Below are 26,292 nucleotides of genomic sequence, written 5' to 3' on the forward strand. Positions count from 1 at the left end.
CCCTAGCAAAGTTCTGAATATGGTCAAAGTGATGTTTTGCTAGGAGTGTGTCCAGCAAATCAGAACAAGCTTTATACAACTATTGATCCTCATCCATACAGATGCTCAAAAATTCAAACATGATGACTAATGGTTAACTTTCACCAATTTGGAATATTAAGTGGTCTATTAAACATACTATCACTCATCAAAGAATTGTGCTATGACAACTACGATTTGTTCAGCTAAACTATAAGCTCTAAAGATCAGAGCTACCATATTGCCTTCTTTAGCAAGAACATCTAACCATTCATGCGTTCATATGATGCTGGTTTGTAAGCACACCCTTTGTTTTATCTCAAAAGCACAAAACATCAGATCACAACCTTTAAAATGGGGAGAAACCTATTCTCATCTCCATCAAAGACTTGGCTTTTAGCATCTGTAAACACCAACACTGAAACCAGGATGGAGTTGATCACCATTCATGCAGTGTTAAGCTCAGAGACACATGCGTATGGGACCAGTTCACTCATTATGCTGAGATGTCAGGACTGCGGTGCAGCTAGGCAGTTTTGGAATGGTACATTCTCGAAGCTTTCACTTCCTGACAAATAACACTATTGAGACTGTGCTTCAAGAAGGATGTTAGTGGCCACATTGATATCATTTCCAGCATGTATCAGCGCCTGTCTGGCAGAATTGCTGTCAAATCCCATGGACACCAAAGTGGCAACAGAAGTTTCTGATGCCTCTGCAACAGAAGTCCGGGCTGCAGAAGGATAGTTTCCCTGCAACATACAAGAATTTAAGGAGGTTGGTAGCTGTTCAGATGTAAAAATAAAGAAGATGAAAATATTTGCAACGATGAATAAGAATATTAAAAGATGAAAACCATAGTTTTCAACTCAAACAGTAACCTCCTTCACCCAGACCTTTTTCCTTTTCTACTGGAATTTCTTACATATCCAAAATAATAAGATCTTCTTGACAATACCCTTAAAAACAGAGTGCCGCATTACAAAGATTATCAACTCCAATATAACGCAAAAAAGAATGACAAATAAGGAGAAAGAAATAGCATGGTCGGTGAATGATTAGTAAATTTGGAGGCAACAAAATATCTCTTGCCTTATTTGATTCCCGTCAATTTGACCTATGCACACGGCTTTTGATGATTCCTTAGGTACTTGATGTGCCAGTTCTGGATTTATTTAGGCCTTCAAGTAGTGTTGCATTCTCATCACTCCTTTTTGGTTAATCACAATTCCATTCTTCTCTCTCCTTTCAAACTTGGATTATAACATTACTTTTTCCCTTGTTCGATTCAGAAGGTATGACACACACCATATTCCTCTTACACTTCTCCACTCACTGAATACTAGCTGTTGGCATCATTCATCTCACTACAGTTTGGTGCTTGTTTCAGCTTAATCATGCTAGGATAGCCAAAATCTTCCATTTAGGTTACTAGGACTGCTCCAGAAGTTTCCTCCTGCAGAACTACTTCAGAACACCTCTGACCACCTATTTGATCCACCTCTTATTCTTGCTTCCTCATAGAATGAAGATTAACATCAGAATTAGTTCTGTGGCCTAGCCATTTCACTGTTCATGTATCATGGATAATTTGAACCACCAAACAAATGAATTTTTCAAACTTCATTATGAGTTGCTCGAACAAAGTCGAGGATACTAAACCAAGATTTTACTTTTCATTCTTTTGGGCAAAGAAACCGAAAAAACTAAAACATCGTATCTAGCACCCTAAAATCCAAGCTTCATCTGAAATCATCAGCACCATCAAATCCTTAATTCATCCGAAATCTTTCCTGAGAACAGGCCTCACCTAACTCAAATCTATTGTATAAACAAGTTGGATCTACTTCCAATTCTAGACCCCAAATTAAAATGGACCAGGGTCATGCCTGACACAACATAATCCACCTGCCCTCCTATAAAAAAGTGATTTACCTAAATGATTCGGCAACAACAAAAAATAATACCTGAAATGATTGAATTGAATGTTTGAGCCGAAGAATCAGAAAGCTATGAACAGTAAATATTGATGCCCAATTAATATTTATAACTCATGAAAGGTTCCTAGATGTGTGGCAGAATCCATCCATTGTTTCCTCTTCGCTTATTACATTCTCTGATTTCTCTAAATTTTCAAACTCATTTCTCAGTCAGACATAACTGAAAATTTCTATATATCTCTTGTTTCTTGGAGATGCATAACATTGCTACCCTGTCTAGGTTCTTTTACAATGCCTGACTACAACAACCCATCTCGACCAAACCCAGCCAAAGCATTTCAAGACTACCGCCAGGAACCATACTCTAGAAATGGAAGCTTTGACCTTGGTGATCAATAAAATTTAATATATTTTATTCTTACGATAAGATAACTTGATGCAGGCCAAGCCTGTCCCAATACAAAGGGGAGCCAAACCAGAACGGATCCAACCAACAATGAATTATATACTGTTAGAAGCCATCCAACAGTGTGCAAATCACCATCGAAAGGAAGCTTCTCTAGAAGGCTTGCCCATGAAGCAACCAAGTTCAAAGTGGACTCCAAGACGTTCGACGGCACCAAGTCACGGACCAAAGATCAAGGAGCCGAGTTTGAGACAAAATCCCAAACCAAAAGCATTTAATAGTGGAACAAGTTGCCATCAGTGCGATGGGATGGCAGGACAGCCACCGTCCGAACACTTTCGACGACAATAAGTTCACCACTGGAAGGCTTTTTCTTCTAGAATCACCAATCCTATGAGAAGAGCTTAGTCTGTAAGTTTAGGGCTTAGTTTTTGACTGCATTTCAGACTCTCATAACACCATGCCGCCATTATCCATTGTAGGGGTCCCAAAGCCTATAAATACCCCCTATGTATCCCAATTTTCCATAAGTCAATGAGAATTATTTCTTTCAGATGCTATCATGCTCATCTTTTCTTTGCATGGTGGATTCTACAGTGACAGCAAGGCCAGTTGGTCCAGCCATTGGCTGCGACATGCCTCGATATGTCAGGTGGTGAGTCCTTGGTGAGTAAAAGCCCTCTGATAGTGAGGCAAAGAAATACCATTTATCCTTTAGCTCTTAGATCTACTTTCCTCATTCTGAAATTCATCTCCTTTTTTTTTTTTTTTTGCTTTCTAACTTCGAGGTTTAGATCTTATCATGCTTAGAAAAATTAGTTTGTTGTTTAAAAAATTATAATCTTCTGCTGTTTCACACTGAAGCTCACATCAGGCTTTCCCCACCAGCATCATAGCTGCAACTGCATCCTAATAAGACTTTCTTTCTACCCAAAGCTACTAGTATGTCCACCAAAAATTGCAAATATTTAACTTACTATAAATCATAAATTTACATGATCTTATCCAAAAAAATAAAAGAACCACATTCCAGCATATTCTATACAAGTATAAGGATGTGCCAGAAAAACTTGCCTCCATGTGACGAGAAGGATAAGATGGTATATTTCCTATACTGTTCCCACTTGATAATGTTTGTGATGAACTACTCGAGGAGGGCCATGACAATCTTGAGAAAAATGATGTTACAATGTCTGGAAACTGCACAATGTACAAATACTCAGTTGTCATATGGAGGAGGAAGATCTTGCCCCACAATAAAAAGAGACATACATCTAATGAAAAATTGGAAAGTAGCAACATCTGAACCGACTCCTCACATAAATAATCTTCAATAAAGGCATGGAAGAATATGCTAAATATTAGAGCATACCAAATGTTAAAACAAGTTGCGACCATAATTAAGTACCCTCCCATCAATTTAATGCTAGCCAGAGCAACCAAATGCAGATTTTTGTGCACTTAAGGCATATCTTAGATGATGTAATTACATACTTGCATGCAACAAAGTCCTGAGCTACAAAAGTGAAGGGTATTTATCTGTGTGCATCAGGAAGAAGGAAGGGCATTACAGGCTTATCTTAAGTGAGGATCTACCATTTACAGGAAATGACAGTGAAGAATGAAAAACCTAACCAACTGATAGACGTAAGGCTTACTAGTTAAGACTATCTCGATGGCTGGGTTATAGTCTTATGTGTATCAAAGACTCAGTTGATGCTCCAGAGACATGATGTGATTGCATGTGCGTGCATCCATAAATTATTCATACAGGTTTAAAAGATAAAAAGGTAACAAATATGTTTATTTTCAATTACTTGTAAAACGAAGTAGACAACAATCAAATTTTCTGTATAACAAGTACATGTATTACCTATAAAAATGATAAAAACAATAATATCTGCCAAGGGTTTAGGCATCGCATGCTACACACAGGCCAGCCAACAGTTGACCACTTTCATTTTTTTCTTTTTATCCTTTTTTAAGCAGGTGTTTTTAAAATTTTCCTGATGCAGTTAAGAGTTACTTCATGCATTAAAATAAATAATCTATATCCATATACAGCATATGCAATCAAGAATGAAGGCGTATATGAATGTCAATTTTCACGCCGCGTGTAACTTAAGCAAATATGACATCCTAACTAGTGTATCCATAACAATAATTTAATTGTGGTACTGTAGTACAACTATGTCATAACTGCACAATAACTATCAAGTAACTACGGTGTAATAATTGTAAATTTCCTGTGCTAACTGTAATAATTAGGTGAAAGTGGAAATCCTCTCATCTCCAAACAAATAACATCTGCACTCTCTTCAAGGCAATGAACTGGTGGAAGAAAAGGTCATTTTGACATTTCTAGTAGATATTCCTCAACACCAAGTTGTGACAAACCAACTTGAATAGGCATGGTCTGATAGCACTTGATAGCACACATGTGCCCTTGTGCCAGTCCAGTCCTGACATGGTGCATGCCAGGCAGGAGCATGAATCAGAGTGGTTCGCAACCAAAACCTATAAATGTGCAGATTACGCAAGAGAACAGGCTTACCACAAGTCACACAAGTATACAACCATCAAGGAAGATCAAAACAATTAAAATTACAGATACAAAAGAATTATGCTCAGTCATACTCTACATATGACATCTGACAAAAAAATTTTGACCTTAAGTTTGATAAGTTGCCCATGCACCTGGTGGCATTACATGATAAGTGGTGTGCTATACATCTGAAGATGCAAACACGAGATAGCCTACACCATACTAAAATTGGTACAAGAACTCCTCTTAAAAGTCACAGGGTAAATCAAGTTTAGCTTGAATATCACCACCTAGCTATTCTTGATCCTAAGAGTTTAATAAGTTATGGTTGAACTGCTTAACAATTTCATTAGAAGGGAAGAAGCCAACAAATTTTATGAATCTTAAGATAACATCTTCTACATATCAAAATAAATAAACAGGATGTAAAAAACAGTTCATGTGTGCCTCACCATAAGTTCACTTGAGACTATCAATCAATGAATCATATTCCAGTGGATAATGATGATCATGTCACTATTCAAATGTTCCCAGTTAAAACAATTCATAATTCTCAAGCAACTATTAAAAAACTTTTGACAGCATTAGTATCACTTTTGACAACTTTCATACGTACAAATATAATATATATGTGTGTGTGTGTGTGTGTGTGTGTAGGCATACATATACACTATTTAATAAATAGATATACAACCACAAATAAAATAAAATATAAACAAATATATACACATATAAGATAATGCATTGTTTCAGGCCATCTCTGCTGACCGTTGATCTGATCCTAATTTATAGTTTCTTGTGATGCTTCAGCCATGTCAAACATCATCTCATTCAACAGCAAAAGAGATCCGAAACAGCAATGTTGATACCTCATAGAGAGTGATCTACTTATGCCAACTTAATAGCCAACTCCAATATTCTCAACAGGTAATCATTCATGATCCCAAAAAATTTCTAATCCTATCACTTTCCAAGTACCAATTGCAGAACCACATTTACTACTGAACTTTTTCTTCTTTTTAAAAAAAGTCAATGAATGTAGCTTTTCTTGCCAATCATCTCTCCACATATCTTCAATATAATGGTGAAATTAACATTTAACATTTCGATCTATATCAGGTCACTTAGATGAGCATATCAGATGTTACTGGCAGACATAAGATTAACATGGTTGCTATTTCACTTTGTTTCTTTGGTCATATTGGTGGATCCAAAAGCAAGGCATATACAAGAAGCTTTAATTAATGGAGAAAATTTTGATGGCCAAAACTCCCAATGGTCAAACACAAGTTGGGCATGTACAGCCATTATATTGGCTGTATGTATAACTACCTAGCCAAAGGAGAGGATGTACCACCATTGTCATTTGATGAGAGGCTAAGCATAGGTCAATGAATAATCCTCTAGTTCTTAATGTATACTCTGTACCTGATGAAGCTAATAGCACTATAGCTACTCTGCCTCTTACAATCTTTATGTCATGCAATGATGGCCTGTAGTTTTTATTATAAAATAGTCAATGTGTCCAATTATATCGTTAACATCAAATTTGATTTTGAGAATTCAGATATGTTTTCCTTTTGTGATATAATTTAGATTAGGAGACAAAAAGACTTCCTCATGCATCTTTGTATAAATTTTCTGTATCTTCAGACAATTTCATAGCATGACAATCAATAATACAAACAGAACATATGATCCTTCTGCCTTAAATAGCATTTGAATAACCTCTAAAATGCGCTATCCTTTTCTGGCATCCTACTATATGCGATAAGTTAATTATGCCTTCCTATAACATTGTTGAGTATTTATTTAATTAAGAGACAACATTATGAAATAATACTATCAAATGTTTCCTTTTATCTGCGACTGCCGTGCCCTCATTATGCAATATGATAGTTTAAATGGCTGCTTCCAAAATTTAAATAACTGTACAACAAAAAGCCATTTACACTCATCACATTTAAATGGCCATAATGACAGCATGGGCTTGTTAAACAAAGCCATCCAGAAAAGTTAGTCTATCCAATTTCATCCCCTTTATTTTATTTCTCCAGCATAATCTAATTCATATATTTTCTTCTCACAGGTAATATCTAGGTGGAGATTGGTAAGGGGCAAGCATTAGGAAATTCTTACTTACTTTATAGTAATTCTCTAGAATATCTACTGAAACCTAATTGTTGACCAGGAATGTAACCGGTCCATAATGTATTTCAAGTCTGCTGAATCTGACTGAAATAGAAAGGTAACACTAATATATAAATCCAGCATATTAAATGTAAGTTCTCACAAAAGGATGAGATCAAAAGATTATGTTTTAACCATTTTAGAGTGTCTTCTATGCTAACCTTCATCTTACGGATGCCAAATGCATTGAGCCGATATAAGGATCCAGCAAGTATGCCACATATGCCAGGTACAATAGATCTTTTCCAGGATGAAAAGAGTAGCTGAAGATGGTGATAGAAATAAGATCAGTTCCTACTAACAATGAAAAGCTTCAATATCAATAAATAATGGAGAAGTTCTGAAAAAGGCTTGACCTGAAGACCTGCCAGATATATAAATGACTTGTCAGTGAAGTTTAACCCAAATATACGAAATCGTGATGAAACTGGAATGTCAAAATAGAAAGGTACAAAGGCAGCAAATATAAGACCATATGGTCCAGATACCAATGTATTCAAGGAGGGATCTGCAGAAAAAAGAGAACAAACTCCATTTAGAGAACTTAATCATCTGAAAATATCTATAGCACACGCTAAAAAAGTGAAGATGGTATCATATTTTAAGAAAAGGACAATAAAAAAACTATGTAGACACAATCTGAGACTTGAGAATAGATAAATCCAGAAAATACAAGTAACTGACTTCCATGGTAAAAGTAGTATAAGAAAATAATTAATAACAAGAAAATGTTAAGGAAAAACCAAGCAAGTAACTTCATGTGGTCTAGAGGATAAACTGCAAGTCATGGCCAAACAGAAGCAGAATCTAAGCAGCCACTTCAAGCAAATGGACACGTTAGGTATATAGATATTTATCTTTTGGAGGATATAAAGATCTATTGATTCCCTCTCTCCTTGAGCATACTGCTGGGAAGGTTCCTTTCACTAGGGGCCATGTAGGAACCCATAGACAATATTCAACCCAGTTGTGAAGGGTTCCTGCTGCAAGATGCCTGCCATCTTAGCCTGACAGGTAGCCACGAGCTTCTATGTGCCGATGCTGCGGTTTTCTACTACCCTACTTCTAATTTGCACTCTTTCAAACATCACCATGCAACCACCCTGCCCTACTTGTCTTGCAAGATGGGCCCCCTTCCCTCACTGTTTGATTGTGGCCCATGCTCTCCAACATTCTAGAAATTCAAAAAGAAAAAAAAAAAAAAACAAAGTCTGCAGGATTCAGAAATCTTGCTCCATCAGATTGCTCAATACCACAGATCTCCATGATATCTCTTCTGGCCTCTCTCTAGCTGATGTCTTCCTCTATCTGTCATGCTCACCTCCTCCCCAACACCCCCCCCCTTCTCTCTCTCTCTAAGCATTCTATCCTACCCTCTTTTTTGAATTCTCTCTCTCTTGCATGATTTATGCATATATTGCTGTCTTATATGAACACCACATGGCTATTGTAATGCTATTGGACCAATGCATGTGTACCAGTGTGTGACCATGCATGCCAAGCACAAGTATGACATCATTTGAGCCAGTGCACAGATGACAAGCACTGACATGCAGCACTCTAATCACTGGTCTAGTTACATATGACTAGATCTTGACAAGTTTAAGGAAGAGATGGAAAGCGGTGATCGTCTATCTAATTAATAGTTTACATGCTAATGTTTTGGGATCTAAGATTGCTACCATTTAAGATCTATGATTTTTCTCTTTTTCCAAGTAGTTTCCCTATATTGGTGGGATTTGGGAGTCCAGGCTCTTCAAAAGAGAAAAGATGGATGGCTGTCATCCCAACAGCCCAAGGATTCAAGTTTTTCTCAAGATGCACATGTTTTTCTTTCAGACCCCAAATTTTTAGGAGTAGAGTGCATGGTTTTTCCCTTTTTCAGAGAGTTCTCTTGTCGTATATAATACAGTACAGAATTAGAAGGGAGTTTTAGATAAACATATATGATTTCATCAAGCAAGAACTTATAAAGCTCTGATAAAAATCCTCTATTTTAATTGGCACATTCTTTTGCTTCTATAGTTTAAGAGAAACATCAAAGATGTGACAAAGTAAAAGAAGAGTGTTGACACGCATGATAAGAGAGAAGCACCGCTTAGAAGGGAGAAGTTCACCCCCCTTCACCCTTCCCAAAAAAAGAAAGAAGTGAGAATTGTTTTGGAATGGGAGATGGTCTTGAATGTTAAAGGCTGGGCTCACACAAAATCCATCCTTATTCCGCCATTTAATTTCTCTTCATATATCATATTCTTGTGAAAAATGGCAAAGCAAAAAGTTGCAGTTTCACTCTTTGGAGCAGGAATGGGGACCATATTATACTGCAGAAGGACGAGCTTATATGCCAGCATCAGCATGCTATACTTTAGACCTTTCCCATTATGGAGTGTATTAAATAATAACATAGTAGGGGATCAATTGTACACCAAAGACCAATTCTCCAAAAGGAAAAAAGGAAAAAGAAGACTTGTTGGCTAATAAATTAAGATACACTCATGTAATATAAAGTGTATATTGTGAAAAGAGTAAACCTCATGTTACACATGCTATTTGGCTCGCTGCATTATGAAAACTTATGTTCCCATTCCCTGTCTATTTTCATTAATTTTATCTTATATTTTATTACTGTACTTCCATCTACTTCCTAAAAGAACCCTGATTGTTAGGTAGCATGTACAGGACCAAAAAACCAACAGCTTAGTCCCCTGCTAGTTCTTGACGAAATCTCACCATTACACAAATCAGGCTAACAAAATTATGTATCATCCTTTTTGATCACTGATCAGCCAATATAGCACAACTGGCAGAACAGTGAAATTAGTAAGAGAATATTTGTGCAGAAAAAGGATACATCAAGTCAAATTGACTTAGTAATCCATGCTAGATCATATACATTGGATAACATAAAATAACATGGTTCTTCAAGCTAGCTTACCCTAACGACAATAACAAGTCAAAGAGAAGCAAGTAGCTGATAATGCATACCTTTCAGGTACACCAAAGCCAGGATCTCAAAAACTGATGACACTATCAGAGAAAATAATATGAAAATCTGCATATTTAAACAAAAATGGATAGCAAACTAGTCAGAAAAGGAATGGTAACAAACCTCATTTATAAACACACTACAGACGAATAAAATAAGTTATGAAAGTAGAAAAGTATATCAGGATACACTTGTTGGCATTATTAGCATGATAAATATGAGCATAAACTCTTTGAAACAAAAAAACTTCCATAGTGATTCATCATGAAAATGAGTAAAGTGGGAAAGTAAATTACTTACTGAGTGTTTATTAGAGCCTATCTGTCTCTCAAATACCCTGAAATAATAGAGCAAATATAGTCCAAACATCAACTCTGGTGTTGAAGAAAAAGCAAACACTGAAGGAATGAACCTCCAAAGGCGGAATTTTGGGATAATATCCTGCAATAAAAAAGGACCGTCTTAGTTTACTTAGATTTGGTACTGTAGGACTTTATGAATAACACTAAAAAACATAGTACCATTGTGATACCCTAACCCAGCCCAACCCCGAAAAAAAAAGTCCCGCACGATTTTAAAGCAAAAAAGAAAGAAAAAGAGAAACAGGAGGAAGAAGACTTCTGATGAGAGTCTTCTTCTTCTCCCAAAAGGACTTGATTGGATCCGAAAATCCTAAGCCCCTTCTATAAGATGGAACCCCCTCTCCCTTCCACAGCTATCCACCAATAAATCTCTCTTCCTCTCCTTGTTTTTCTCCCTCTTTCTTCTTTTCTTGTTCCTGGTCGACCATCACTGTGCCCAATGAAAATGGTGGCCCAAACATCATTAAGGACAAGGTAAGATCTCTTGAGAAACCTTCCTACCATTTTTCCTTGATTTATAAGATGAGATTTTAGTGGTTTATTGCCAATTTTTCTTGGAAAAAATCGGATCTTAGTATGCCATGTTTTTGCCATCCGTGTTGCTAGTGGCGGAGGGTAAGAGGGACCGGGGGGCCACTAGCCCCCCCCAAAAAAAAATTTAAAATATTAATTATTTATATATTTATATGTATGATGCCCCCCTAATATTTTAGTTTTACACATATCATGAGTCCATTAACCTTGGGAAAGACCACATAATTAAATTATATATTAATTTTTTATTGAAAACAGCAAATGTTTTTAGAAAAGAATAGTTGTTTATTAATTTTTCAAACTTTTACATTAATTTTTTATTGAAAACTATATATGTATTAAATAAATAATTGTTGTTTCCTGCAGCCCAAGGCCATGTCGCTCGCGGCTCGCCAAACCCCAGCGCTTTCCCTGACACCCGTTCTCTCCTACAGGCGAAGACCCAGAGCTAAGAGCTTCCCCTCCCTCCTCTGTCCTCCAGTAGAAGCTTCATCCCTGCGGACCCCACCCAAACGGCCAAAGCCCTCGCTAAAACCTTTCGACACACTGCTCGGCCTATCCGTCGCCTCCTCTCCTGCTCCACTGCACCATCTCCAGCACCGGCATGGTCTCCGCGCCCCTCCTCGCGCTTCGTCCGACCCATCGACTTTGGAAGAGACTAGAGAGCTTTGAAAATGAAAACCCACAGCATGACAGCAAGGTGCCGATGAGTCGGTGACAAGTGAGGTGACTGTTGGCTATTGCTTTGAAATTGAAAACTTTGAAAACCACAGTAAGGAGGGAAAGCTACCAGGTGATATGATTGTTGCGTTAGCCTTTAAGTATTGTGATTTTTTTAAGTCAAACCTTTTCTATCTAAGTATTGACAATTGTGTTGCTTTAAAAACCCACAGCAACTTGCTTATATTCTTTTGGGACATTATAATTTTTTTTAATTTTCTAATTTATAGATTAATTTTAAGTATTATAAATTTTATGGGAAAGCAAAAAGGCTTGATTCTTTCTTTAAAAAGAAAGATATTCAGTTGAATGAAGATGATAGATTATTAGATTCCAATATTAAAATTTCTAAACCTGAAGGACATCCTTCCAAATCTCCTAAAATTGAACATAGTCATGATCAGTGTTTTAAAGAATTTGACATTGCTTGTTTAGAACGTGATCCTGGATTACGTCCACAAATATGGGAATATCCAATAAATCAATGTGATAAAATTCGACGAGCTTATCTTAGAGCAGGACCATACCAACCTCGATTATCCAATTATCCATTATCTGAAAAACAACATCATTTTTAAGCTTCTTGGTTTACACAATTTTCCTCCTGGCTTGAATATTCTCCAAGTAAAGATGCTGCATTTTGTCTTCCTTGTTATCTTTTTAACATAAAACCTAGTGGACGACCTGATTGGGATGTAGTTATAGCTAAGGATTTTAAAAATTGAAAAAAAGTAAATGATAGAAAAAGATGTGCATTTTTTAATCACATTAGGGAGGATCCTTGCTCACCGCATAACAATGCTCTAAAGTCATGTGCTGATTTAATGAATCAATTTAGACATATAGATAAAGTTATGCATGCTCAATGTTCTGAACAAATTCAAAATAATAGATTGTGAGTCAAAACTTCTATTGATGTTGTTCGTTGGCTTGCATTTCAAAGTTGTGCTTTTAGAGGTCATGATGAGACTATTAGCTCAAAAAATCGAAAAAACTTTCTTGAGATGATTAGTCGTTTAGCTTCATACAATGATAAAATTGCAAATGTTATTTTAGAAAATGCACCTATTGCAGCGAAATATACTTCACATGAGATCCAAAAGAGATTTTACATATTCTTGCAAATAAAGTGCGTAATAAGATTCATGAGGATATTGGAGATTTAAAAATTTTGTATTATTGTTGATGAGGCACACGATGAGTCTAAAAAAGAGCAAATAGCTCCAAATTTAAGATTTGTTGATAATGATGGCTTGATAAGAGAACATTTTTTTGATATTGCTCATGTCATTGACACATCTGCATTAACTCTTAAGAACAAGGTATCTTCTATTCTTTTTCATCATTGTCTTGAGATTCAAAACATATGTAGTCAAGAATATGATGGAGCTAGTAACATGCGTGGTGAATGGAAAGGATTACAAGCTTTATTTCTTAATGATTATCTTTATGCATATTATGTGTATTGTTTTGCTCATAGGCTACAGTTGGCTATGGTTGCAGCATCTAGAGAGGTAATTTCTGTATACGAGTTCTTTTCACATTTAACTTTTACTATCAATGTTGTTGGCTCTTCATATAAGCGACATGATGAATTACAAGCTTCTCAAGCAGCTGAAATTGCACATATGTTAGCTATTAATGAACTTGAAACTGGAAAAGGTGCTAATCAAATTGGCACTGTAAAACGAGCTAGTAATACTCGTTGGGGATCTCATTTTTATTCTATTTGTAGTCTTATAAATATATTTGGTGCAACTTGTTCTGTGCTTGAAATTTTAAAGCAAGATGAATCTACTTATGCTCAAGGGGGGATGCTAATGCAGCTCTTAAAATGATTACATCTTTTGAATTTATTTTTATTTTACATATGATGAAAAAAATTATGGGCATTACTGATATTCTTTATCTTGCTTTACAACAAAAATCACAAGATATTTTGAATGCTATGCATTTAGTTTCAAGCATAAAGGTCCTCATTCAAAAACTTAGAGAAGATGATTGGAATAATTTTTTTGATAGTGTAATATTATTTTCTGAAAAATATGATTTTGATATTCCTAATTTAGATGCTCAATAAATTAAAGGTAGAGGTCGTCGCCAATGAGATCATATCACTGTAGAGCACCATTATAATTTTGATATATTCAATGCTACTATTGATTTTCAATTGCGGGAATTGAACAATAGGTTTAGTGAGCAGACCATTAAACTTTTAACTCTCAGCTCTGCTTTGGATTCAAAGGATGATTATAAATTTTTTAATATTGATGATATTTACAATCTTGCAGAAAAATATTATCCTTTTGATTTTACTGATCAAGAGAAAATAAGTTTGAGATTCCAATTGAAACATTTTGATTTTGAAAAAACAAATCATCCACAGCTTCAAAATTTATCGTCTCTCAGAGTTATGCCAAAAATTAATAGAAACAGAAAAATTGAAGACCTTTTATCTTATGGATAGATTAGTTCATCTTATTTTAACTCTTCCAGTATCTACAGTGACAAGTGAAAGAGCATTTTTGGCTATGAAGATCATTAAAACAAAGCTTCGCAATAAAATAAAAGATGAATTTTTTGTAGATAACTTAGTTATTTATATAGAAAAAAAAAATTACTTAAACTTTTAGCTCAGATTCAATACTTGATGACTTTGTGGATCTAAAAGAATGTCACATACAATCCAGGTAAAGATTTTTTTTAACATTTTCTTTTATCTATTGAGATACTAAAATAATACTTTTATTTGTTATAGGTAGCATAAGCATCAATGTGAAAGAGATTATTGAGATTTTTACACAATCAAAATCATTTTTCAGATGGTGTAAGATAATTTTTTTTACTTATCTTTGTTTATACATAAAATTAAATATTTATTGATATTTTTATAATATTTTTAAATATATATATCTTTATTTTATTATTTATTATGAAGTATTTTATTGAAAGAATTACTAATAAATTATTACATTGCCCTCCTAACATTTGATGTGAGGCTCCACCACTTCGTGTTGCCTTGATTTCCAACATCGTCCATCACCATTGAGCACTGGATTGAGGACCCATGGTTGCATTGCCGTGGGCCGCGTCCCCGACCATCCTTTCTCCGCACGACTCCCGTTGGGTTCAAGGAGAAGGGGATTCAAATGAAAAATCTTGTTCACCCCCAAAACGTAAGGAGAAGAAGAAAAAAAAGAAGAGAGAAGAAAAAGAGAAAAGAAAAAGAAAGAAAAGAAAATTTTTTTTCTTCTCTCCCTTTCCTCTCTAGTCTCTCTCTCTATTTTATCTCTCTAGTTTCTCCCTCAACTTTCTCTCTCTAGAATTGTTTCTCTCTGTATAAAATCTCTCTCTCTAAGATTAGTCCAGTAAAGGACTTTCTTTCGATGATTTTATCGAGCTTAGTGAAGAATCCTGATCCACGGTCATCAGATAACATGCCAACACCCACCTTGACCAAAATGGATACCATTAGATTTGATCATCCATGATTTTTATTAAACCATTTCTACATTAGCTCAATCACGATTTAACCAAATCATCTTGATCAGATCGATCAAGATGTCGGATAGTGTTGCTTGATCTATCATATTCTACCTTATTAATTTGTCTCCTCTGATATTTTCTCTCTACGTAATTTATGAATCTAATGAACCTATCCTATCATCTTGAATCTGAGTTGACTGATAGCCATACTTCAAATCACCCTATTAATCAGACAGCATGTTTGCACCACCCAAGTCTTTATTGAACATTACAAGATCTTGCCCTTATTGGCTTTTATGGAATCCTTGTATGTTAAGCAATTCTTATTGAATAAATCTACTTGATCAAATGGACCCTTGACGGTCAATCGGTGTACCGACATCTATTTTGACTCTTGTTAGGCATTAATAGATTTGATCATCTTTGATTTTTGTTAAACCATCTCTATCCCTAGTCTAACTATGACCAAAAAAAATTATCTTGATTAGACTGATTGGGTTGTGGATGCTACCACTTTGCAAATCTTGTATCCGGTGAGTGTATCGAAACTTAGAATTTTTATTAGTTATGGCTTAAAACTGATAGAAAAATATATTTTGAATAATAGATTCTAAAGGATGCTTTCAGAATTGATTGAATCTGTCCGTTCAGTGTTTTGTAGAGATAAATAATAAATTATGTTTTCAAGATATTTCATAATTTATTTTGAAAGCAAATAATCAATCTTTAAATTATGCATGATTTGAATAGAGAGATTTAAAAATTTAAGATTTTTGAAATATTATGGTTGATTGATTTATTATGAAATATGCAAATGTTGAATAGAATATATGTTATCTTGCAAAAATATTTTGATACGCATCGGATTTTAGCTCTCAGCCTAACTATGTTCAATGGATATTGCCCATGAGAGTTAAACATTGGTATTCAGTGGACCTTATTAATGAAGGTTATACATTGACATTCTAATTATTAAGCTCTGGTCCTGCCGTAGGATATAAGTGTGGTCATAGTTAAGACTGTTAAGTTATATGTGATTTGTTTCGAAATAGATTTATAAGATTTATGTATATGAATATTTGAAAGGATTTGATTTGTATTAACTAGTATGAAATATGTTCTTATGTTTATTCATAGTATTTATTTTCGAACATCATATCTTATTGTAATATCTAAAATGTCTAACTGAAATATTCATTACTTACTAGACTATCGAGCTCATTACCTCTCTTTTCTTTTTAAATTCAAATTCTTAATTATGGACATGGATACCGCTTTGGGAGTGAGTTAAAGATAGGAGTCGATAAAATAAATTTATTATTATATTTTTATAAGATTATTATTTGAGATGTAATTGATGTAAAATTATTTGAATATTGTTGAAATTTTATGAAAGATTAAAGTTAACTTTAGTTAGTTAAATTTTAGACTTAATTTATTATGAATTCCACTATGATGCATTGATATTGTTTTTTGAACGACTTGCTTGCTTGTGGAGAGAGTTCTCCATAAGTATGCGGCGGTTGCCATCACCTCTAAACTCACGATATTGGATCGGGGGCATGACAACCATCATGGAGAAGATACCATGTAATTATTTTTGAACTTATAAAGAGGAATTCCAGATATAATATAATCAAATCTTGGAAGCCCTTACGGAAAGCATACAATTTAAGATCATGGGGTTTCGCCAATCATAAAACAACAAAAATGACTTCCAATCAACTTAGTAACAAACTGCAGATGCCAAACTGCACAAAGAAGGAAACCTTCCTCAGAATGCGCTTAATACTTTTTTGAAGCAATCGAAAGATGGCCAAACTAAAATCATTCCAAATTGCATATGAGACGAGTTAGAGATCTAGTGGAGTGGCAGACAGGACATGACATCAAATCTAAACAAATACAGATAGGCTTCAAACCGGCACTCCGGTAACCAGCGGAAAGAATTACCAACATTCTAAAGACAAAAGCTAACTTCAAATTAAACTCGATAGAAGGAAACTCATCGATTTATCGAGCGAAAAACACAAGAAGTTGAGGGAAAACAAGACAATTTTCAAGAAGACAAAAATAAAGAAGGAATTTTCAAGAAACACAAGAAATTGGGGGAAGAAAAACTGGATCTTTATGGAAAAAGAACAGAAAAATGTGAAAAAATAGGATTATTTTAAGAAAAAAGGAACCTGAGACGATAATCCGAGCCGTGGAGAACGACCCTGAGCCCCAAATAAGATTGTGAGGAGAGCGCTCGCGATGACGAAGGTCCTCGTAACGGGAGCATTGTCTGGAAGAATTAAATCCCAAAGAACAATAAAGAACCGTGCGTTAAAGGAAATTTCTGCTAAAAAACTAGGAAATATTTATTAGAATAACTGGTTTCAAGAGTTTTGGGGACGGAATTGCTTACGAAACCCAGAGGGTCCGCCGTTCATCTTCGAGAAGGAGGAGAAACCCAACGACGATCGGGGGTTGCCAGGAACGAAAAGGGCATGGAGTAGTCTCCTTTTGCTACCCCCGTCTATTCGGGAAGTATGTGCGTTCACCACACGCTTCTAAGTTGTGACGTTTGCACTCTTCTACGTGGGCCCGTGTGATTCACGTGGGCACATCTTGATGCGCTTGCCATCAGGATTAGAGGTGAAAAACTGAAAATGGATCAAATTGAGACATTTTCATATCCAGATTTATGTTGACTTGCATGAAAATTTGAATATCAAACTAATTTTTATATCCATAAAAATAAAATAATTATAGATATAAATAAATAATTATTCAATCTTTATCTGATTTTTGATTCTATTTATAATTTTATTTAATTTTATATAATATTTATAAATATTTAAAAAATACATATAACTATATTAACATGCTATTAATTTGATTTGCGATCAACTTAGCAATATCCTTGATTTCATAGTCATAAAATTTAGTTATCTAACTTATATCTATATTTATATCCATACTTTCAATATATAACTTGCATTCGTATCCATTTAAAATAAATATCTGTATGAATTTTTGTATCCGATTAATATCCATATCCACACACACCAGTTTTCGACCTGTATTCAATTCAGTTTCAACTCTAATTAGGATGTACTAGCTTGTAGTAACATTTCAAGAGTAATCACAGTTCAAATAATAACTCTTATTTTCATTTGTACTATTTTTAGATAAACTATTATTTATTTCTAAAAATTAATTTCTCTTAGTTTTTCTTTTCAAAGATGAACATATTATTTATTGATCAAGCGAACAGCTATTAGAAAAATAACATCACTATTTTATCATACATTGCCACTTATTTTTCATTATAATATCATAATATTTCATCAAAAATTATAATGTCATAATAATAACTTTGTAACGATGGCTACTTTAATATAATTAAAAATAAAATAATATGTTTTATAGATAAATAATAACTATTATTATAATGATTATAATAGTCAATGATTACTTTAATGGGTTCTGTTATAATAGAAATAACACTATTGTTAAAACCTTGGATGGCGGATGGGTAGCAGGGATGCGGCCAGGATTTTGTTATGGGAGGGCTTAGATTAAAACATCAATTTAAGTAAGATAATATATAAAATAGTTATTACTGAAAATTAAGTTTTATGTTATTATTAGTGCTAATAAAATGATAATAAAACATAATCCATTTTACATATTACAAATTAGACTTGTTAGTTTAAAAGATTTTTCTCATTTTATTTTTGAGAGAGATCCAAGGTTCAAGCATGTTTGATTCAAAACGAAGAATCAGCAACGAGAACATGCATGCATTGGTCAAGAGGAGATGAGCAAACCAAGACTTGTTCGTAGTTTTTTACTTATAATATTTATTTCTATATAGAGTATACTTTCTATGCTAGAAAAAGTTCGCAGTTACATTTATCTACTACTAAAAGCATGTACCTGATTTTGAAAGGGTAGCAGCAGAGTGGTTGAAGCAAAACAAACGCCGTATCTGCTCGCCATTCAGAGCCAATTCCTCGATACAAGTCAAAGCACTTGGACCAGATGCACGCCAAGCAACAGAGGAAACAACTCCTTACCATGAGGGTCATCCTGGACCCAACGTGCCTGGGATGATCCAACTACAACATTCATGCCCTCAGAACTACCCAACAATGGCCTGAAAAACCAAGCATCCGATGGATGGAACTTCCAATTGTTGCAAAACCACCAGCGAGATTGTGTTTTTGTTGAAGATATTTGCGCATGGAGATAGTCCTTTTGATTTATCATTTGTTCGTGAGACTAAACCTTGAACATTTGATTCAAGGCTTCATCCAAAAGTACCAATCAAAATGTGTTATTTGGATTCTTTGATAGTACCCAAGATCTTCTCAGTGAATAACTAATATAAGACTAAATATATCTCCACATGGATCCTCACATACTTCCCCCAAGCCCTGGCATCCTCATCAAGTTAAGGATCCAAATCGATGTATCCATTCATAAGCATCACAATTGGCATGTGGTCAGTCCCAATGAACCTGTGCTGCAATATCTCCTAATCCACGTACACTATGAGCTGGATTGACTCTGATACTATGTTTAACCATCCAGAATCTCATCCAAAAAGATAAGTCAAAAGATATTATTTGGATTTCTTGATCCTATATAAATATCCAAAATCTTTCTAATGAATAACTGATATAAAACTAAATATATACTCACACGGATCCTCACAACCATTGATTGAGAGACTTGAAAAACACTAGATGGAGTCCATGATGGATAGGTGCCTGCAGCTATCATGGCTTTGATACCATAAAATGGAAATAAAAACCAAGAATTGGGGCTCGCTCACCATCGATCCACCAGTGTGGAGTTTTCATGTGTTTAATGTTTATAGAAGTTTGTCTGTAAGTTACAGTTTGAGTTTGAACTTTTCCATTTAAAAATCAAGATCACAACAGCTGAAGTATTTACAGAGCTAAAATTTGTTCGGTTTATCGTGATGAGAAGGTTTTGGGTAATTGAAATGGAGACTGGCATCTCCAAGTCCATGCTGATTTTCTAAATTCTGAAATTCAGTTCAAACATGACAAATCTTTTTTCCAAATAAATCAGCAACAGTAAGTAGATAGTTTGGCACTGTCAATTGGACTAACCAGAGGTTGAGGGCATAAGATTCCAGGTTGGTTATCTGCCGGCTTTCAAAGTCAAATGATGCAATTTTCATTCCCTACTAATTTTTATTCTACTTCATACATGGTGGAACTCACGGCTTTAAGGGTACATTTGGTTCGCAACTAGAATCAAAATTTGAAACATTTAGAATAGAAATCGGAATGGCTATGTCCTCCAACATATTTGCATAATGAAAATCAGAATTGGATTGAAATTTGAATACTAGAGGGGTGTATGGATTAAATTTTGGAGAAACAAGGCATTTTCATTCCCTACCAGAATTGGAATAGGAATAAGATAACCCCCAAACCGAATATACCCTAAGTTCAATAACTTAATTATTAAATGTCATTCTTATATGGATTAGGAAACTAATAAACATAATAGAAGGGCAGCACAAAATTTCACCAGTTTTTAGTGATTATTAAGTTATTTAAGGGATGCTACCAGCACCTTTACAGAATACAAATAAAAGCATACTTGTAGCAGACAATAAAAATCTAGAATTGGTTTTTGAGTGATACTGAATCACTAGCAAAGAAGGGTGGCCGGATAAATAATTACACCAAATTGTGTATTATCCTAAAACTACAGCACTAAACAATTGACCTGAAGCCACTAAAAGCTGTTGATCCTCACTGGCAGTGAACAGAGGTTGTCATCCACAGAGCAAAATTCAAATTCTAAGCCCATGTGTGGTCGCTCAACTCACTTTCTCATTGCAAGTTCTCTTGCATAAATAATTGGCATGGAAAATATTTCAGCACGCTGGGCTATTATGTATTGAGCAGTTTTTGGTTAAAGGAAGTCCTTGCTTTGTTATGTTCTCAGAAATAACACACATGAGTCCTTGGTGAATTTGAATGATAACCTATTCCAAAATCTCATTTGGCCAAAGCCGCCTCCACATAGCTATCTCATCCTTGCTATGGAGTTTCCTGATTCCTCCATAAAATCCATTTGTTTCATTCCCTTCTTCCTGGTGATCCTTCCGTCTCACGGCTGCTCGCCTCCATCTTGAGCCATGTGTATATTGGTTAAATTCTAATATGATAGTATCTGCCAAAACAAAAGAGTAAATTCTATAATAACTTATGTAGTTAATTTGCACATTGCATAATTGCATTTGAAAAACAAAAAGATAAATACCTTAAACCTAGGTCAACAGAAGTTGATTTTTTTTTCCAACAAATTAAAAGATGCAAGTAGAAAACAGAACTTCTATGGTCTAAACAATGGAAAATGTCCATGTTCAAACTACACGGACCTCTTATCTGAACAACAGTGAAAAAATGGTTATTTATAAAGCCATTAGAGTAATAATTGTAAGTCCTGAAAAGCAGCCAAGATTATAGATGGATGGCTTATATTTTCCCTACAATTCCTCATATTTCTTCCTCCATGGATGAAGAATTAGATTTAATTTTCATTTTGAGGGCTGCACCATCTATATTATAGAGCAGTATTTGAAAATGCTAATTCATAGATTGAGGTACCGAGTGGCATGCCATCTTGGCACTGGCAAGATACTTATCATCTGTGCCAGTGCCAGTGCTCAGCACACAGATGTGTATGCTGAGGCACTTGCATGATGTGTACCATGTCATGTCATGTTTGCTGATCCGTGCCAGTAAGACATTTGTACTACATGTCCTGTGTCATACCATGCTTGCCAGCTAGTGTTGGTAAGCAATTTGTATGGTATGACAGTTACAATTTGTTCAGCTAACGATAAGCTCTAAAGATCAGAGCTACTTTATGCCTTTTTAGCAAGAACATCTATAATAATTAGACATGGTGCTTGTTTTAGTTAGAATAATTAAACATGACGCTTATTTCAAAGATAATCTACATGAGCTTATGATGGTTAGAGAATGGACATCTTGTGTTCTTATGTGTTGGTTTGTTACACATTAATCATTCAAATAGCAATTTTTCATGTTTCTTACTTCCTCATATAGTTTTATCCATTTTTCATGTTTGAAATATTTTATGTTAAAATTGGATGTTATTAGCAGTGTCATTTGAGGCCCATTGTAATAGTTAAGTCTTCCGTTCTACTGAAAAGGAATATATTTATGAGACTAAGAGTTAAAATATTGGGATTTCAAGCTTGACCACACAAGCGGGACATATTTCATTTATCCAGATTCACTAAGACAGGCCAAGCCTTAACTAATGTGATAGGTGTTACATCAATGCATATGCTGCCCCCAATTTGAATATAACATAGGATCTGCAAACCATGTAATGCTGCTTCAGACTGAACATCTAATCTTCAAAAAAATAGTATAAAGGATCGATAATGAAGGCTCCAAAAATAGCACAAACAATTCAATGAAAAATTAGAATTGAGGAAAAAAATACAGGATTCAATTACAGGAGGTAGAAGTGTTTCAATACCCGTCTCCGTACTATTCTGGTACAATGTCGATACCTGTTGGTTTATGTTACCAACTGGTACCGTAGTGTACGCCCAGTACATTACAGTATGGTAGGCTTGGTACATGGTGGTATAGTCTTTTACAGCGAACCATTTTCTAGAATGTTGTCAGCTTAGAATATCCTACTAGTTTTAGTATGTCCAACATATTCACAATACCTGCTGATTTTTGTTCCATGACCACCTTTAACACTAGTGACCAATTTAAAGAAAGTTTTGTTCTTTTCCCTACAAGAGTTTGATGTCTATAAGTCTGAAAGTATGCTGCACCAAAATATTCGAACTATATAGCCTCTAAACTTAAATCATCTTGACGACAAGAAATGAAGAAAGAAAAGCAATTACACAGGTTCTCACCACTTTTATGACATCGGCAGTGATTTTCATTCCCATCACACAAGTCCAAATGACCCACAACTCCATACCACCAGCCTGCCAAATAGCCAAAAATAATGGAGTATATCGCTTTTTAGTCAATGGTCCATACATTTCATCATTTAAAATTCACAAAATAATTATTTGCAAGCACATTAAAGAGGAAAAACCCTGGAAATGGAATAAATAGCCAGACTATAACGCGCACACTACATTTTTGTGATAACTAACAAATACAATATGAACAGCAATAATAAAAACACTCACCATATGGGAATTCTTTGTTTCTCCTCCACTGGATCTCGATATGATCACCCGGGCATAGGTCATTCAAACAATCAGAGACATGCAGATCATGTGCAGGAGTATCAACAGGTGGGGCTCTAAGTCTGTCCCACTCTACTCCTTCCTCTATGTTTACCGGCCTTCTTCCATGTGGTGGATACCTATGGAGCAATACATCATTGAGTGTCCATACAACCTCTATTTCAACAAGGTCGATAAACTACTTCTGTGATTTCACTTTTGATTGGAAATAGAGTCACTAAACAAAAGAAGTGTTATGCACACAAAATGAATGTTTCCATATGTCCATGAATCAATTTTAACAAAAAATAGTATGAGGTTGGCAAACAAAAGAGGAAGCTATCCTTGCATTTGTATTAGGCAGCTCTCCACATACCTTGCATAAAAGGTGTCTGCGTGGCGATCATAACTAAGCTCAGCATCATAACACGACAACAAAAAGCCGACATGTCCATTCTGCAGAAACGATTAAATGGACTCACTTAATCTCATAAACAAAGAGGTAGAGATGTCAGATATCAGTCACTGACAGAGATTCCAATGTTAGCATGAAAAAAAAAAAAGACTAAAAGCCAATACATTATGGAAATGATGTGTTTCATTCGAGCGTATCAAACAAATGATAACTGTTAAAACCCGACCTATAAAAATTAGAAATACTGATACAAACAAAGAAGAACGGTACCATTTTTGTCCAATAATAATAGCTGAAAGAACATATAGTAGCAAAAAGTAATGATACATATATGTATATAATTTGATGCTTGGAAGATATAAGACAATTAAAGATAGATAATCATGGGAAACATAATTTTTGTTTGAACCACAACCAAATCTTGGTCTGATCAATACCTCGCGGTTGTAGACCTGAGCAGGGAACCAAAATTTGCCACTCTCAAGCACCAGATACCAGGACATCATCGAATCCATCGGTAAAGGGCTCGAAGGCCTCTTACCATCATCAAGCTTGCACTTGAGCCAAGAAAGAGGCCAGACACATGAAATAGAACCCATCCACCCCTTTCGCTTCAAGCTTGCCATGGCACCACCAGAAACCAGAGAGCCCTTCCTTGAAGATATATACCATTCCCACTCTCTCCGAGCTGGTCGGCCTATCACCCGACCCCATTTCTCCCTCATGTGCCTCTCCCACAAGTGATCACTCCTGCACCTATCCCTCAATGAGCTACAGACACATGCCATGTTGGCCAACCCGGCTGGAGAGAGCTTCCCCAGAATGCACTCCAAGGCTAACTCAGGCAAATCCAAGATGGTCATCCCTGATGTCTCCTCCACATTCTCTTCTCCTCTGGGGACAAGCTTCTTTGTAGACATTGTGAATGGAAATCTGAAGACTTTTCTGCTGGTCAGCTGACAATTCTTCAACCAGTGCAGTGAGTAGTACACAAATTCTTGCCAAAACAACACAGATAGCAGTCTCATCTCATCCACCCATGGAGGGAGGGGCTTGAGAGGGAGAGACTTGGTGATGAGGAGCAGACAGGAGAGGAAAGATACAAGGACGAAAAACATCAGAGATTCTTCAAGAGAGGGTGATTGCCTGATTGGATCTCCACATAAAGATTATATTCTAAAAATACTAAGAAAATGCGATGGCAAACTAAAAAAGAAAAAAGATAAGTTTTTTTTTCCCTCTGTGCGTGGATCCAGGAAGGAATAATCCTCCTGTCAAATATGGAGTTTGCTGATGCACGAGTAGCCCACTAGAGCTTTATAATAAGCTTCAAAGAGTAACAGAGGAGGAGAAATTGTAGACACCCAGAGTGGTGTAACCTGGATTAAACAAATCCGAGCTCTGTCCGACAAGGCAGCCTCCAAGAATGCAAGCTATTGGATGACACGGAGGGAGACCAACCAAAGAGATGGTCTTGGATGCTACTTTACTAACATGAGACTAAAAAACCTCATATTCTAATATGTTGTTGCTTCATGGGCTTGGACAGGATGTGGGCTAAACCAGCTATAGATTCAGAGAACCTTTACAGAAGATCTGGAGAAGGACTCAAGAGTCATGTAACAGAAACCAAGATTTATCAGAAGAATGCTACCCCAGTTTCAAAAAATGAGATGGCGATGAACACGAGTCCATCTAAATCTTCATCTATATACTCAGCTCCAACTCATGAATCTCTCTCCTGACTCCTGAGAGAACCCAAGTCTAAAAATGTAGAGAGAGAGAGAGAGAGAGAGAGAGAGAGAGAGAGAGAGAGGGAGTAGAAGGTGTTGAGTGTTGGGATGTTTTCAAGGTTGGCAGAGAGAGGGAGAGGAGGTTGGAGACCAAACTGGTATGCTTGTTCCTAACCTTTACCTTCTCACCAAACTCGTACCTCCCTCAACGTCCCCCAGGACGGCAGAGGCAGCTGCAACCTGAAGTTATTCTTGTAGGCGATGGTATCTTAGCTACGGGGTTTAGAAATAGTAAGGGGCGATGACACCAACCCAAGCTGTGGCTGGTGGCCCACCACATTCTTCTCCAGCAGCCCTCACATGTGCTGAAGCTTGGCATTTACTAGATCTCCAAATCCAATGATTCTTTATCTTTCAGCCAGTTTTAGCGTTCCACCTTTATTTATTAACTGGATAGTTGTTTATCCATGGTTTCTGAAAGCAATAATTGATAAGGTGATTAGTTTTTATGAACAAGCATTATAAGGACCTCTGCTATTTTTTTTTCTTCTTTTTCTTCTTTTCTTCTTCTAAGATGAAAGAATGAGCAGTGTCTTTTTAATTTTTATATTATTAAAAGCAATTATAGAATCTATAACAAATTTCACATATAGCTGTATGAACAAAGTTTAAGCTGCCTTAA

At 35.6% G+C, this 26,292-nt stretch overlaps 2 protein-coding genes across 2 annotated transcripts; both read right to left on the reverse strand.

Annotated features, from left to right (window-relative positions):
* Nucleotides 1-127: 127 nt before the first annotated feature.
* LOC105045474 (rhomboid-like protein 20) lies at nt 128-17,749 on the reverse strand. The gene is made up of 8 exons (XM_010923772.4): nt 17,598-17,749; nt 17,374-17,474; nt 10,386-10,526; nt 10,085-10,151; nt 7,456-7,607; nt 7,261-7,362; nt 3,439-3,564; nt 128-770 (listed from the first exon to the last, which is right to left on the reverse strand). The coding sequence occupies exons 1-8, from the start codon at nt 17,620-17,622 to the stop codon at nt 600-602; spliced, it is 885 nt and encodes a 294-aa protein (XP_010922074.1). The 5' UTR covers nt 17,623-17,749; the 3' UTR covers nt 128-599.
* Nucleotides 17,750-20,792: 3,043 nt separating this feature from the next.
* Nucleotides 20,793-25,647, reverse strand: LOC105045476 (F-box protein At2g32560). Its single transcript, XM_010923774.3, has 5 exons — nt 24,315-25,647; nt 23,839-23,918; nt 23,424-23,602; nt 23,139-23,213; nt 20,793-21,397 (listed from the first exon to the last, which is right to left on the reverse strand). The coding sequence occupies exons 1-5, from the start codon at nt 24,993-24,995 to the stop codon at nt 21,210-21,212; spliced, it is 1,203 nt and encodes a 400-aa protein (XP_010922076.1). The 5' UTR covers nt 24,996-25,647; the 3' UTR covers nt 20,793-21,209.
* Nucleotides 25,648-26,292: the final 645 nt, after the last annotated feature.

This window comes from Elaeis guineensis, chromosome 5 (assembly GCF_000442705.2).
Source record: "Elaeis guineensis isolate ETL-2024a chromosome 5, EG11, whole genome shotgun sequence".
Lineage (NCBI taxonomy): Eukaryota > Viridiplantae > Streptophyta > Magnoliopsida > Arecales > Arecaceae > Elaeis > Elaeis guineensis.